At 41.0% G+C, this 15,520-nt stretch overlaps 2 protein-coding genes and 1 long non-coding RNA gene across 13 annotated transcripts in view; 2 read left to right on the top strand and 1 right to left on the bottom strand.

The window, feature by feature from the left end:
• LOC144050019 (uncharacterized) overlaps positions 1 to 6,364 on the top strand; it is a 51,556-nt gene extending 45,192 nt beyond the window's left edge. Inside the window, exon 3 of the long non-coding RNA XR_013293762.1 lies at positions 1,756 to 6,364. This is a non-coding gene — a long non-coding RNA (uncharacterized LOC144050019). The remainder of the gene's footprint in view (positions 1 to 1,755) is intronic.
• kif26ba (kinesin family member 26Ba) overlaps positions 1 to 6,747 on the bottom strand; it is a 72,492-nt gene extending 65,745 nt beyond the window's left edge. For 5 of the 9 annotated variants that reach the window (XM_077562847.1, XM_077562849.1, XM_077562855.1 and 2 more), the window contains exons 1-2: positions 6,179 to 6,746; positions 1,652 to 2,044 (exon numbers count right to left, since the gene is read on the bottom strand). In XM_077562847.1, coding sequence (XP_077418973.1) covers positions 1,652 to 2,044; positions 6,179 to 6,238 — 453 coding nt within the window. In that variant the 5' untranslated portion in view covers positions 6,239 to 6,746. Of the gene's footprint in view, positions 1 to 1,651; positions 2,045 to 6,178 lie in introns of all 9 variants that reach the window. The other 4 variants (XM_077562852.1, XM_077562853.1, XM_077562848.1 and 1 more) reach the window with 2 other exon arrangements.
• Positions 6,748 to 7,685: 938 nt separating this feature from the next.
• On the top strand, positions 7,686 to 14,362 carry LOC144050889 (PWWP domain-containing DNA repair factor 3A-like). Of its 3 annotated transcripts, none has more exons than XM_077564567.1 (14): positions 7,686 to 7,919; positions 8,275 to 8,329; positions 9,158 to 9,447; positions 10,120 to 10,309; positions 10,465 to 10,596; positions 10,677 to 10,747; positions 11,109 to 11,185; positions 11,280 to 11,340; positions 11,418 to 11,493; positions 11,750 to 11,800; positions 12,534 to 12,805; positions 13,024 to 13,248; positions 13,320 to 13,408; positions 13,479 to 14,362. In XM_077564567.1, exons 2-14 carry the CDS (start codon positions 8,323 to 8,325, stop codon positions 13,585 to 13,587), a joined length of 1,650 nt encoding a protein of 549 aa, XP_077420693.1. In that variant the 5' UTR covers positions 7,686 to 7,919; positions 8,275 to 8,322; the 3' UTR covers positions 13,588 to 14,362. The 3 variants fall into 3 exon arrangements, with proteins under 3 accessions (XP_077420693.1, XP_077420695.1, XP_077420694.1); XM_077564569.1 differs by having other exon boundaries at positions 7,686 to 7,920; positions 8,261 to 8,329; XM_077564568.1 differs by having other exon boundaries at positions 7,686 to 7,920; positions 8,257 to 8,329.
• The last annotated feature ends 1,158 nt before the right edge of the window (positions 14,363 to 15,520 follow it).

Raw genomic sequence — 15,520 nt, 5'->3', positions numbered from 1 at the left:
CCATTCGAATGGGCTACTAATTGTACCATTGCCGAAAAACACGTCATCGTCCCCAAAAAATGAAAAATCCAATTTAATCGTAATGGTACACTCTAAAAACAGTTGGGTTAAAAATAACCCAACTATGGGTCAAAAATGGACCGATCCTCTACTTGGGCCTATTGACTTTGGTAAAAAAAAAAAAAATTGGGTCATTTCGTATAAAACAACCCAGAAAGTTTGATCAAATTGATCCATAAAATGGATCGGTCCATTTTTGATCCATAATTGGGTTACTTTTGACCCACCTGTTTTTAGAGTGTAAATGAAGACACTCTTCTGTTGTCCACAGCACTTTACCAAGCCTCATATTCACCTTTTTCTAAACATATCAGAGCATATACAATGATGCAGCTGACGCGCTAACACAGCAGCGTAAAAACCTATGGAAAGGTTTTCCTTTTAAATTCAAAATAACTTATTTTAACTGCCAGGATTGCAGGATTCATTGACCAAAGGCAGAAACCAGGGTGTTTTTTTTTTTATTTATTTTTTTACTTTTGATAAAGTTTTAAATCTATATATAGCCCCTAACTTGCACAAAACTAACCTAAGTTAGGTTAACTCTGGTCCAGCGTCCAAATTTGCAACCTCTCTTTATGCTAGGACATCGTCAGAAGAAGTAACGAAAAAGGCATTGATATACTGCCAAGGTGGGCTTTATTGGCTGATTGGCCGGCTAAACATTGCCGTACACACGCAAACACTTCAAGATGTTGGATCTCCCAAGAGCACTTGCCCCACATATTTATTATGTCACAAGCGCAATTATGGGCATAAACCCAAATAAACAACTGTTCAAATTTGTCATAAAAGATGTGGCTAATTTAATGAAAAGTAGCTATACAATAGTTCTGAGGTTGAGAGTTTGAATCTGAGCCTCTGCCTACTGATGTGAAGTTTGCATTTCTTCCCCGTTCTTAGTGTCACTAAAATGTTTTAGTGCACTCTTTAAAACTGTCACTAGAAAATGACTGTGTGAAAAAGGATTTACATGCATGGTGATCAATGTGTGCAGTGTATGATTGAATCTCATATTATTAATCAATTCCCAGCTTTTGTGGTGTGCATATTGACAGTAGGTTTGAAATTCATTGCATGGATTAACCATAAGACAATTAAAATATATACTTGACCTCCTGTGAAAGAAAATAGCAAAAGGCAGCAAATCCAAGTATTAGTATTTGCTCTTTATGCTCTGCTTCTTTAAGTAATCCATTGTGTTAAATCCCACAAGACCAGAACGCACCATACAATAAAGGGAGCTAATCGATTTACCCTATAGGTGATGTAATCAATGAGGTAAAATGGAGCACAAAAATCCAACTCTTCTTGTCTGTGTGTGTGATGGATGAACACCTCCCCTTAACAATAATCCGAGAGCAAACAGCTGTTTGGTCTCCCCTCCTTGTGCAGATGTCCAGTGAGTGTTGGACAAATCAGCGCATCCTTTTGATTTATGAGAACAATAACCCAGATTACAGAGCTACACCTAAGGCTGGGTAATGATGAGAGCACGGGTAAGCAAATTAATAAAAGCCGCTGTCCAAACGTCACAGTTAATGATGGCGCAAATCGTGTTTGGGAGCGGAGCAACACATACTGTACGTACCTTGCTGGAATAAGGTCCAGGGATGAGAAGTTTTAACGCTTGTCTTTTCAGCTCTGTCAGCCTTGTGTTACAGTTCTCGCACCAAATCCCTCTTTCACTCCCAGGAGAACTTCCACTGCCCGAGGCCGGGGAGCCCGTCCCAAAGCCAGGAGAGCCGCCTAGAGAACCCGGAGATCCGGTGCAAATCCCTGGGGAGATGGTCCCTGGCGATCCAGAGAGGGACCCCGGTGAGGAGATCCCCGAGCCAGGAGAAGGGGTGCCCGTTGAACTGGGCATGGAGCCGGCGCCCTCGGGTGCGGGACGAGAGCTGGACCGGCTGGTTTCCTCGTAAGGCTTTCGGTACCACGTGTCCGGGAAATAGGAGGCTGATTTGGTGGGGGAAGTGTCGGGTATCTGTGGGACAGTTAACACAGGAGAGAATTTGGCTTGTAGGCTTATAAGAGAAGCATTTATCATCTTAGACTCACTTCATGCATGGAGATAACTTAGATTAAAAATGTAACATTTTATGGGATGTTAATATTTCATGACATCATTATTACTGTCATTTGACGGAAGAAGTCTTGACTGGCAAAATCCTTTTACAATTTTCAGTTTTGTAGGGGTTGGGGTTTGTTTTGGGTGTGTTTGTTTGTGATTGGTGCTTGTCATGTGTTCCTGAGTTCTCCCCTTGTCTCGTTATGTCTGATCTCGTCCACCTGTGTGTCTCTTCCCTTCCCAGTGTATGTGACCAATCAGTGCCCTCTGCCTATTGTGTTCCCCGCGACTAGCTAAGCCCACGTTTCAGTTAAGTCGTCCACATCTCAGTTAAGTCGTCCACGTCTCAGTTAAGTCGTCCACGTCTCAGTCCAGTTGTCCTCGCCCACGAGTCTTCTTTGTCCTCGCCCACGAGTCTTCTTCGTCCTCGCCCACGAGTCTTCTTCGTCCTCGCCTACGAGTCTTCTTCGTCCTCGCCCACGAGTCTTTTTCGTCCTCGCCTACGAGTCTTCTTCGTCCTCGCCCACGAGTCTTCTTTGTCCTCGCCCACGAGTCTTCTTCGTCCTCGCCCACGAGTCTTCTTCGTCCTCGCCCACGAGTCTTCTTCGTCCTCGCCCACGAGTCTTCTTCGTCCTCGCCCACGAGTCTTCTTCGTCCTCGCCCCCACGAGTCTTCTTCGTCCTCGCCCACGAGCCTTCTTTGTCCTCACCCTGCCAAGTCATGACGACCAGTCTACTCACCTGTCTACTCGTTTTTATAAAGTTCCTCACATAACTCTATTCGTGTTTCCCCGCATTTGGATCCACCCTCTGGCAACCATTCCCACAAACGTTAACATTAATTGGGAAGGGGGGAGGTTGTGCACACATGCAATTGTTTGCACCTTGATTTACTAATACAAAATGTCATATAATATCAAATTTCCAATTTAATTTATCCAAAAGTGAGAATTTGTTAAAAATATATCTTGACAGAGAATGACATCCTCTTCCATTAGATGGCAGACGAAACCATTTCAACCTGTGTGGCTACCTGTTGCCATTTACAAAATGTAATAAGTTAAGGCGTCCTGTGAGTAAATCTGTCTTGCATTGAATTTAAACATACCCAGATTTCACACTGAAAAGTAAATTGGTGAGTAAATTGAGGCAAACTCATTATTTCCATGTTCGTAGTTTGCTGTGATATTTTTCTTCATGAAAAATGTGACAACACCAAATCAGTGGGAAACGCTGTTAACCAATTGTATGTGCAGTGTTTAATAAAATAAAAAAAAATAAACATTTTTACCTTTTGTACAAGTGTAAAAATAAGAATATTACAGTGCCATAGCGCTTAGCACGTCTGCCTCACAGTCGAGAGGTTCTTGGTTTGAATATCAAGTTAGGCCTTCTTGTGTGAAATTTACATCTACTAACTGTGCTCGTGTGGGTTTTCTCTAGATACCTCCCTCATTCCCAAAATGTGCATGATAAGTTAAATGAAGACTCTAAATTTTTCGTAAGTGTTAATTAGACAAAGAGATGCAAAAAACACAAATCAAAACACACCAAGTGTTGATCAAATATTGTACGACTTCAGATGCTTGATTTCAAACGTTCCGCTGTACACCACCCAACTTCAGCATAATGACCTCATTCACCTCATTAACAAGATCCAATACAAGTTGAAATTCTAGAAACAGCTCACAGTATATAATGTACAGTATAGGCCACTTCAAACAACAGCCACAGTAAAAGTGAGCGATATTATTTGTATAAAGGCAAATTTATTAATATAGCTTTTGGCCCCTCAGGGCGGGCAAGTATTCCTTATGTTATGCTGTTTTGCTTTGAAGAAATAGTTTTCAAACTTTTGTTTTTTTGCAAATCACAACAGTCAAGACGCCAGATTCTGCTCATCGACGTGTGTTATTAATACTCAACTGAGACTACTCCTCAAACCCATGGGAACATCAAATGAGCCACAAAGAGTTGGGGTATTGATGTGGTGATACAGCGGCTCCTAAAATCTCTCTTAAGAGCTATAATAAGTGAGTTGGAAAGACTGACATGAGAAAATGTCCACAAGAGAGAGGGGGTGGTTAACATCTTGTAACCGTTATTAGGTGCTAGACGTGTGTGTGCGTGTGCAGTTCTCAGTTTGGGGCGTTTGGGGGGGGGGGGGGGGGGGTGCTGAAAGTAATTTAGAGCTCCTCTGGTGACAAGATCACTAAGCAGCACTATGCAGTCACAAATAGGGCTCTAGTAGGAGTCTATATCTGTCTCGTGGGAAACATTCCACATGTACGTACCCCATTTTGCCAATCATAGCACAAATAATGGTATTACCATAGCTGTCAATGCACAGGTGTTCTGTATGGAGAAAATACAAATGTATTGGGACACATCCATCCATTTTCTATAACATTTATCTTGTTGAGCGTTATGAGGAGCTGAAGCCTATCCTAGCTTACTTCGGGTGAAACGCAGACACTCTGGACTGGTCGGCAGCCAATCGCAAGATACATAGACAAACAACCATTCACACTCATATGCACAATTTAGAGCAGTGGGCCCCAACATTTTGTCTGCCAGGGACCAGTTTATGGCAGGACAGGTATTTCTCAAACTGGCAGCCATTCGTCTCACAGGGGTTGGGTGCTGATGTACATTTGCGGTTTTAAGCGCTTTTCCATTTCCAAGTCACGAAACAAAGCCAATAAAGGGATAATTAGATGAACCCCAAACTACACACTGTATGCCAACAGGCCTTCCATGTTGTTGTTGTTTTTTTTTTTCAATTTCCATGAGTGCAATAACCAGGTGTCCCAATACTTTTGACCATATGGCATAATTTCTAAATATTTTAGTTAGAATTTGGGTGTCGTGTTTTTCCTTCTGTCCCTTGTTGTCCATTGTCTGTCTCGTTAAGTTTTATTGTTCCACCTGTGCTTGTCGATCCAGTTCCTTGTGTCGTCCTATCAGCTCTAGGGGTCTCGTTGTCTCCTTTGTGTTACTTTGAACTTTGTTTATTTAGTGTTTTGTTTAGTGTGTTTTTTTAAATACCAAATTACCTCATTTGCCTTATTATTATCGTTAAATTACTTTTGACTGCCTAGCTGCCTTGCTTCCTATCATTTGGGTCCATATCCATCCCAAAACGTAACAAAATCCTTCCATATGGCTTGAACAAGATATAAAGCTTATAAATTGTCAAATGTTAAATAATTAATTAGATCACACTGCAATAAATAAACAATATAATAACATGCAAAAAAATAACTACTGTATACAGAAGTAATATTTTCTTAAGATTTAATTAATACTGCATATCCATCCATCCATGATCTGTACTACAAGATGCTAAATATCATCTTTGAAACTTACTATATCATGAATATGTATACAGGGCCAGTGCTGGTTCTAGGGCCACCACAAGGCTCATGGTGACTGAAAAAGGCTATAAAAAAAATGATCCATTTTATTTAAAAATCAATTTTATTTGGTGTTTATTCGGGTTGTGGGTGAGCTAGAGTCAATGTCAGCTGACTTTGAACGGGAGGTGTAGTCCACCCTGGACTTGTTAGCCTTTCAATCGCAGGGCAAATAAATTCACAATCACATTCATACCTATGAACAATTTAGAGTCTCCTGGTTAATCCCTCACAAGCACAGAAAAAAAACACGCAAACGCCACTGATGCCGCCTATGAGGTGAGATTCGTACCAACAACCTTTTGATGTACTAACCAAGGCTCCTCTGTGCAGCCCTCTAATATTATCAAATATAAAAATAAAACACACAGTATACATACAATTTTAAAATGAAACATGAGCCAAGATTCTAACCCCAAACCTCAAAATTGTGAGACAGACATGCTAACCACTAGGTCACCGTGCTGCAATCATATAGTTCATAAATTTAGTATGGCCCTCAGAGGACTTAATAAAAAATAAAATGACCACTGAGAGAAAAATGGTTCTGTTTTTGCTGGTCTGAGGAATATATTTTCAAAAGTGAACTGGATTGTGTTTTTAATTAATAAATGAATAAACTGAGTTATTCTTACCGTGTATTTTCTGCCCCGGCCGGCCACGGATCTCTCCTTGGACCCAGATAGTGAAGTCATGACGAAGATGTGCAAAGGGTTCGAAGAGGAGGATGAAAACCGCGGGATCGATTTCAATTAACAACACGCCCCTGCAAAGTGCACTTGCAGCTCGTCAATGTGGAGGCGACTTTGCGCTACTTCCAAGGTGGAAACCACTTGTATTCCTCATTTTGTCCCCCAAAAATAAATGTTTCAGTGAGTTGCCTTAAGAAAAACCCTCACAAGATCTCTAACTGAATCTGTCTCAACGCTGCTTCTCCATCCTTTTCCGCACCAGGTTGACCAGGTACACCCCCCACCTTTTATGGACGCACTCCACCGCTAAGCACGAAAAGGATTTTTCTCGAGGGTGAATACCGCGGTTCAGTTCGTGGGTGTCTATCCAGGTGTGTCTCCTAGCGGCAGCCTCCTGTTGACTGTGCGGAGCTCCGCGCTCTGTGGACCGCGGACGCTCACTGAAGAGACGCCGGTGGGGCGCACATCTGGATGAGGGGGCGGGGCCTCGCTGGTCTGGAGGATTTTGGTCATTTCTGCTGTGGTGTACCGTGTGGTGCGTTTAACTACCTTGATGAGAGCACATCATCTAATATTGGATATTCTAAACCTTGAATAAGCCATGTTTTACATTAGACACAGATTCAAACAAAAATGTCATCAAAAGTGGATACAGGTCAATAACCTGCCATCTAGAAGCACATTTGATTGTTTGCCTGTCGCTGGCATTGATAGATGAACAAATTGTTAGCCTCATAGCTATATTGCCTGAATCATTTTTTAAAAACTTTTTTTTTTTGCAAAACGACCAAAAACAAAAACCTAAGAAAGAAAAAAAAATCTAGTTGCCTCTTTTCAACCTTCGTTGATGACAATGACAATGACCTGAAAATCTACACTGCCATAACGAGAAAAAACAAAAGATTTATATATGAAAGTTCGTGGTGTCACACGGTGTGACCCCAAGGAACATTTTCTTTTTTAGCCTTACAAGAATAAAGTGTAATTGCATATTCACTACAGTAGGTAGCAGGGGTGTTATGATTCTCAAGGAGGAGTATGAGTTTTGGCGTACTTACAGAAATTTGATGGACAAAATATGCTTTAGTCGGGTTTTTTCATCACGAACAAATAATTGGGAAGCATTGCTTTACTGTTCTGCAGTCTGCACCTGTCTCAAGTCGTTTCCGCGCATACAGTGCATTGTTTACCAGAGCCGTAGCTACAGTACTCTATTGTTTACGGTTCAACACTGCTCTCTGCAGTTAGGATTTTGTTACTGCACGCAACCAGATACAGCTGTTGAAGTCATGTGACGCGGTACTCTCCGAACGATAGGTGGGCGATAAAAGGGGCTTTAGAGAGAGTTTGGCTAGTCGGTTTCAAGCAGGGGAAAAAATATAAAATAAAATAAAAGGTTTCACGCAGAGTAACAAGTTAACGTCCGTTTGTCATGTGACCAGCAGTGATTGGTCAACTGCTGGTCACATGACATATGGATGCCACAGCCCACAATGGCGGATGTGTAAACGGAGTAAATGTTTGCATAGTTTAAAAACAAGACCAAAAAAAATAGTGTTAAAACATTTGAGGCAAATTCATTCAGCCTTCTTATTTGAGTCAAACAGGGAAATTGTGATACCGGACTAACCACCAGAAGGTCCTGCTTTTGCTTTGGCTCGTTTCGCTTGGGCACGTAGTAATTGTAAGTTGCACGTTGTGTTGTGCTTGTCGCACGATAAAGTTAATGCTACAGCCACAGGCGTTAAAGAGATGTGGGGACATGCTGCATACGTAGTATTCTATGGCTGTATTTTATGCTCGCCCTACGAATATCAAAGCTTGTTCGCATGGCAAATGTTATCTCGCTTCTCGCGTGACGTACTTGTTTGTTAGCTGTGGTAGTAAATAACCCATGTCGTATGTACCCAGTAGAAAATAATTGTATGGTGTAGTTCTCTGCATTGCCATGGAACCAAAATGCATATTTGCCTTCTCCGTTCTGTAAAAGTGATTTAACTTTATTTTCTTTATGTTCCATGCATGGAATGACTCGGCAGATGAAGATATCGCCCGACATCTTTGAAGTCTTGGCTTGATTCAACGACATGAGAGGTAGCCCTTATCTTGAGTATTGAATGTATGACATACTGTACCAAAAAGTCTGTGAAAAGTGCTACATATACAAATGAATTGCTGTTAGGAAAAATACATATCATTTTATTTTTTTAAGGTATATCTACAATCAAATGAAAGTAAAGCCCATCAGGGGAAAAAATCTTTGTGAAATGTAAACCTAACCTCTGTGAGTCACAATATTGAGATAATATACCCTGAATGGTCGATGCAATCAGTGAAGTTCACTCCCTGTGAGGGTCTCATGGTCTCAGGACCCTAGTGTAAAACACGCACTGATAACAGTGTTTTCAGCGAAACAATCACTAAAATCTAAAAGTAGCAATGTAAGACATTCATATGTAAGTCCGTGACTTGTCCTCACTAATAATAATGAGAGCTGTGCACTTCCATTAATTGTCACTTCCCGTCAAATGATGTCGCCCACCTTTCCGCAAGTGCACACTGACGCAAAGTCTTGAAAAAATACACGGACTGAGCACCGACTGAAGCACATTTACGTCCGTCGATCGTAGTGAGTACAGAATAGATGGTCCCTCTCATTCCGTGTATTTTTGCAAGGATAAAGCATTCGCATAATATACGGAAACACTCAGTGAAAGGTGGAAATTGACAATTAACAGTGCCCAACTCTGCTAAAAAATCAGTTCAGCGCACTAGTTGCACATCTGTATTATCAGTCAGGCACGTCGTCTTGCCACTAGTGCCACGTTTGGCTTACTAGTGCGACCCTAAAACGGATGTCATGTTGAATGTACACTCATAATGCTTCATGAATCCCATACAAAATTTGTTGTGGTATTTCAGGTAGACGAAGAAAAACACGAAAAGGGGAACAGACTAAGACACCAAGACAAAAACGGAACCCAAGCCCTTTTTTCCTCCAAGAAGAAACAAGTCCTGTGTCTGACTGTAATTTTCACAGCGACAGTCAGTCCAATGTGCGCTTGTTGCAATCCACCCCAAAAAGAGGCAGGGGACGACCAAGAAAAACACCACAGGCCTTCACTACGTGCGCGCATTTGCACGGCTTGTCCACCGATCGACTGCCCTACATTTGCAACACACGCTTGGAAGCAGAGGATGTGAAGGATAAGGTATTTCCTAAAACATGTGTGTGAGGCTACATAGATTTAACCCTTCTCCACGATCCAAGCGTGCTAAATCACATCAGGTATTACGTTACGATTGATATTGACAATGTTTCCTTGATCATTTGTTTAAACCACAAGTGTCAAAGTCTGTGTTTGAGAAGGCGAACCTCTAACAGATGCAGGACTGCGGCCCCCGAGGACTGGAGTTTGACACTTATGGAAAGGCGGCCATTTTGCAACTTTCTGTTGATTGGAATTGACGTCACAGTACCGACAGGTTCAGCTTGCGAAAGTCACGGCTCACCTGTTTTCTGGGATTTGTCGTGACGTTTGCGTAGTGTTTTCACATTGTGTCTGAATGCGGCGCCCACTGTGCTCTCTGCTAGTACAGCGACGCAGACAATGACTCTTGGTACCAAAAACCCTCCACAAAATGGTACATTTTGTAATGAAAACACAACCAATGCAACATCTTTGCTTCTTTGTATTATTTTGTGACCCTTCCATTTTCAGAAAAGGAACAATCTTTTCCACCTGATACAGAATCAGCTGAAAATCAGTGGTTGAGGTCATTAGTGGAATGGAGAAAAGTTGAAGTGTTTACTTTGCACTATATTTGCCTGAAATGGTGATTTTTAAATCACCTTAAACCTCACTTCTCCTATTGTACCACAGACATTTGAGATTGAGTCACCACTCCACATGCTGAGGTCTCAGAGCAGCAAGAGAAGCATAGATGCTGCACCACCAATGACGCAAACCACTTGTTCTCCAGCAAAACGCCGCTGTTACAAGAAATCGAAAAAAATAACAAACACTGCTTCTTTATCTGAACGCTCACGACCAAGATTTGAACTAAAGGAAGGTAATCTAGCTCTGCGTCGCAATTATGTTCACTAAATTAGGCCAGGTCATCAATCCATCATTTATGTTGAGCTTCTTTTAACGCAATTCACGCTAACTTCATCTCTTGGTGTGCTTCTGTTTTTTTCCCCTCTCATCTTCTCAACGTCCAACAAGATGAGTGTTTGTTTTCATCTGATCTGCCAATTGGGTTGAGTGGCAGTCAGGAACAGATGTCTCTTCTTTCTTTCCCGGAGGATGAGGAAAGCGTTGATGAAGAGGAGCTGCCAAGCTTCTTGATGCAGACAAGTAAGATTTGTGTGACTGCCACCTGGTGGTGTCATTACCAATTGGAAATGGAGTTCATTGTTTAACTCAATGCCTTCTAGGACCACTTTCTATCACAGAGGGAGTGTTTGTGTGGTGCAAATTCAGACACTTTCCTCCATGGCCTGCTTTGGTGAGTGCAGAAACACATTTATTTCCGAATGGTCTTGAACGTAGCATCTATAATGTCACCGATAGAAGTAGAAAATTGGAGTAAATAAATGGGAAGACGTCCAAATTGTTGACTACAAATGAGTAAAATGTTGTACGTTGTGTACAGGATAACAACTGCATGTACATGTTATCCAACTGTAATGCTATAAAGAAATTGCTCAAAGCAGATAATGAAAGTCTATCTGGCAACTTCATGTAAAATTCATATCTTAATGCAATAAAATAACCTAATTGGAAACTCAAAGTAGAATGAACAATTTCCCAGAAAGTTGTCTTATTTGTGGGAGCCAAGGTAAAGTCTTGTTTTGTTTTTTCTACAGGTGAAACGAGTAAATCAAAAGGCAAAAAAAGCCAGCATTATTTTCATTGACAATCGGATAAGTCAACAAAAACGAGGGTAGGAATTTACCCATTACTGTATCCCCCCCCAACCCCTCTTTATCCATCTGTGCACAAGAAGCCTAATATTATTGATTGCCATTTTGTTGAAGGATGTCCGTGGCTCTGAGATCCCTGAAGCCGTTTGATTGCGAAGGAGCTAATGAGCTGGCGGTAGGAAAATAATCTCTGTACTGTAATGCAATTTATTTGTTTGTTAATGTTTCCAACTCCAACCGACTGTGTCCTAGGCCGAGGCCAAAGAAGAGCATGCCGCTATGTTGCAGTGGTCCTTGGAGCTGATAACGGATTACAGAATACGCATCGGTAATTTTTTTTAATTTTATTTATTTATTTTTATTTATTTTACAGATTTTACATAGATATCTAACACAGCCTTATCAGCATCAGAAAGTGGGTGTGGGTTGTCAGGCTACTCATAATAATGATAATAATGCATTATATTTAGAGGCGCCTTTCTTGGCCCTCAAGGACACCGTACAGTATGTAGAGAGAGGACTTGATAAAATAAAAATTAAAAATCAGCAGCATGGTGATTTTTTTTGTTCTCTCCCCTTTGTAGCTTGTGGCTCATTTTGTGGCTCCTTCCTTGAATACTTTGATCATGGCATGAGTGAGTACAAACACACACACACACACACACTCAAATAAAAAAAATGGTATGTGTCAAAGTTATGAGGTTGTTTTGTTTTATTATTTTTTTCCTTTAGGACACATTATTACAGGTTACATCGATCATATCATTTGCAACATTGTTATCCGAAAGAAGGGCTGACGGGTAGAAGCCATGGCTTGTTAGAAACCCGTCCCCATCGATTCTTACTATACGCATCAGTCATATACATTGATTCATATCGTTATCAATCCCAGACTTAAGTCTGCACACTCCTCGCTCAGTTCATCTGGAGTAATGTCTGTGAGTAAGTTGCAGCTAGTACCAATCGCTTGGAATTGGTCAATCGGTTCCCGGACGGCACCAACAGGCCCACCCAACCAGGCGAGCGCATCCTCGTTGACCAGTAGGGTCTTCGCTGACCTTGTTCTCTTCCATAAGAGTAGATCGGTTTGCATTCTGCCCACTGCGTCCACAGCAATGTGATTTTAAACGGCCTTTTTGTAAGAATTGTTTACTATCGGACAACGTTCTGCTTTGTGAGTTGAGCTCACTGGCACTGTTCAGTGCTTATAACTCAAATGTTTGCTCATAAGTCAAAGCCAATAGTGGCAGAATGACTACTTGCAAATCTCAAGACACCGCTTAGCCCAACCTGTCATTCTGTACGAGTAAAACATAAATAAAAACATTTCTAGACTTTGTGGTCCTGATAAGTCTTCCCCTCGTTCAGGTTATCCAGTGAGGAGAAAGCACCCGCGTGCTCCCTCGGAGCAACTCAGCATTGCTTGTGAGTCCTCGGAGCAACTCGCTATTGATAGCAAGTTGGCGATGGAGGAAGAGGAACAGTCATTGAATCTCAAAGAAGATGGTGAACAGCAGGAGCAGGTCAACAAATGTGCCAAGAGGCTGCTGCCGGATCGGACCCAAGCTGCGCACAACCGCGCCAACGAAAAGCTGGTGCACTTTATTGTCAAGCAGCGCATGGTGGAAGGACGCCTGCTGGTATGATTTGATGGAGGGTGAAGTTTGGGGATTTTTAGCTTTGGTTTGTATTGTTGTTGGCAAACCTGCTGAGTATTTATTTATTTTTCCATTTTTCCTGATGTAAAGGACACTGACACGGAATTTTTCAAATGTTTTTTTGGGTGTAATTCTGCTAATTTACAAACTCCAAATGGTACTTGGCAGAGGTAGCTAACACTTTTTCCACAATCCCTCAGGCTGTGATCCGAGGTCAGGTGCAATCGAGGTGGCTCCAGTACTTTCAGAGATCCAACAGGAAATATTTTGGAGTGGAGACTTACCTGGAAGATAACACGCAATTAGACAAGGTGTACAGTTACCTCAATGAGCTCTACGAGACGGCTGTGACCACAGATCAATGCCAAAATGTGGTCCGATGCATGGAGCGCATCCCATTTGTTTTGGACGTGCTTCTTCCCGAGGTGTGTCATACTTCTTTGATCTATTAGGAATAGAATTATTTTTAATGCGTTTTTTAACATTTGTTTTACAGGCTTTAACATATGCCATTGCTGCAATGCACGATCTTTCGATAAAGAAGGCAGAAGAAAAATACTTAAAAGGACGTAGTTTAAGTAACAGGTAACGATTTTTGGGTACATTTGAAGTGAAAAAAGTTCTGAATGTGATTTATTTTCTTTTGTCATTGCAGGGAAAGACAAGCGTATGACTTAATGATTGAGCAGTTCTGTGAGAGAAAAATCCTAGCACCTGGACACAACGCTTTATTTCCAACGGATATCTTAACTGGACATAATTAAATTGAATGACTCATCATTCTCATGAACCATACTAAATCTGTTTCTGAAGGCAAGAAGACTAAAACATGTCACATCTAACACGCACAATTCCACAATCAAATCCTAGGAAAGTGCTCATGCACAATGCGAAATAGCAAAGGTGGACATTTTGATTCAATCAGTGCCGGATGCCCATTTTGTTGACGATTGATAAGGAACTTAGAAAACTTGACTAAGCATTTCCGGAAGTGGGGTTTAGTTTGTCAATGTAAAAATAATAACTGGTACTAACGGGGATGCCCAGAGTCATTAACGGGCGTACTCAAAATCCATTGATACCCACCTCTGCTAAATTGTTCAACACTTGAAACCACAAAACAAGCATTCCGGTATGCAGCAAGGAGTCTTGCCCAAACTCATCCTACAAAGTTGCTTACTCAGCACGCAATTGTCCAAAATAGTCCAATTATTTTGTCTGGGTATTTTTTTCTGTATTATGTAACATTCCTTTTCTTTAAAATCTTAATTTGAATTGCAATATTCCTGTTGCTTGTTTATGTTCAATAAATTAAAAAAAAAAAAGTCAAGAGCTAGAGGCAAGATCCATCCCACTAAATCATTGTATGTGCCCTCTGGATCCAATCATGTGTTTTGGGTGAATTCTGTGCCAAAATTGTGAAGTGTCTTTGTATAATATTGAAATTTCAAAAGTCTGTACAAAAATGAAATGCAATATTTGAAGTGTTGGTGTCAGCTTCAGGCAACCTAGAACATTTAATAAACAATCAGAAAGGAAGACGAGCTTTATATTCTTTTTACTCGCCGTTGAGAGTGGACAAGAGAGTGTTTGCAGTTCAGTCTCCTATCCAATCTGAAAACACTTTGCCGCTCCCCTTTTTATTGGATGTTTGCCCTAGTTACATAGAAACTGCTATTCTAAAGGAGGGGACACAACACACAACAGCAGCTTCAAAGCAGTCACGTATACAAATCATCGTGCAGATAATAATGTAGACATGTTTTTCTTCAGCACTGAAAGTTTCAAGGTCAAGCTTCAATCGCAAAACATTCTTGCGATAAGGCCACAAGTTCTTGTTAAAAGATGAAGGAGCATGAGTCATACTCCCTTTCACTGAATAAATGCTTCACAATACTTGGAAGAGAAAATATGTGGTAAATATACATACATTAATCCTAACGATCGGATATGGATGAAACTGGAGAAGACGTAGTATGGTATACAATTTGACATGTTGATTGTCACGAGTGCGTCTACATAGAATACCTTGGCAACAGTTTCCAAACAAGGTTTTAGTGTTTTTTTTCCTCCAATTGACAATTCCGAAAAATCCGGCCATTTCTTAATTATTTCCGCAATACAAGGCTTCATTTCCACTGTGTATTGTCTTGCTTTTGCCTGTGACTATAGCATACAAATCGGGCATGTTATTATAGTAGTCAAACAACATTGTATCGCATCTTCAAATAAAAAATAATACTCACAAATCATATTACAACAATTCAAAGTCCAATGCTTTTTAATGAGTGAAGAGCGTCCTTTCGCTGAGAAAAATGCTGCATTCTTAGAAAGTAGGAAATCGGATTTATCACAATTGGATTGTGTCAGTTCTGACCTCAAAGCAGGGAAATGTAAATACAAGACAAATGCTCACGTAACACAAATAATTTATCGGAATCACCCATCTTTGTTTACATTTGCGTTGAACGCTTTGAGGGCTGTACTGGGACAGCGTGAGTCGGATAAATCGGACTTCAATTATGTTCCGCGAATGCAGCATAAGACCACAATTTTGATGTGTGACGTAAGATTGGAATTGTCAATACAGTACATGTAATACCACCGCCAACCAAAAGAGGGGGGCACTAAACAAGTATTTACGTCGACCATCGCGTAACACGAGACCGAAGAAGTGCTTAAAGCAGTTCACCCACA

This window comes from Vanacampus margaritifer, chromosome 4 (assembly GCF_051991255.1).
Source record: "Vanacampus margaritifer isolate UIUO_Vmar chromosome 4, RoL_Vmar_1.0, whole genome shotgun sequence".
In the NCBI taxonomy this organism is placed as follows: Eukaryota; Metazoa; Chordata; class Actinopteri; order Syngnathiformes; family Syngnathidae; genus Vanacampus; species Vanacampus margaritifer.
The sequence above is the reverse complement of the archived record's forward strand: the minus strand, read 5'-3'. Positions and strand labels throughout refer to the sequence as shown.

What these genes read in the sequence shown, in the direction of transcription:
- LOC144050889 (XM_077564567.1), top strand. An exon ending in TTCCTCCATGGCCTGCTTTG is followed by an intron (nt 10,748 to 11,108) that starts GTGAGTGCAGAA and finishes TTTTTTCTACAG; the next exon opens with GTGAAACGAGTAAATCAAAA. An exon ending in ATAAGTCAACAAAAACGAGG is followed by an intron (nt 11,186 to 11,279) that starts GTAGGAATTTAC and finishes ATTTTGTTGAAG; the next exon opens with GATGTCCGTGGCTCTGAGAT.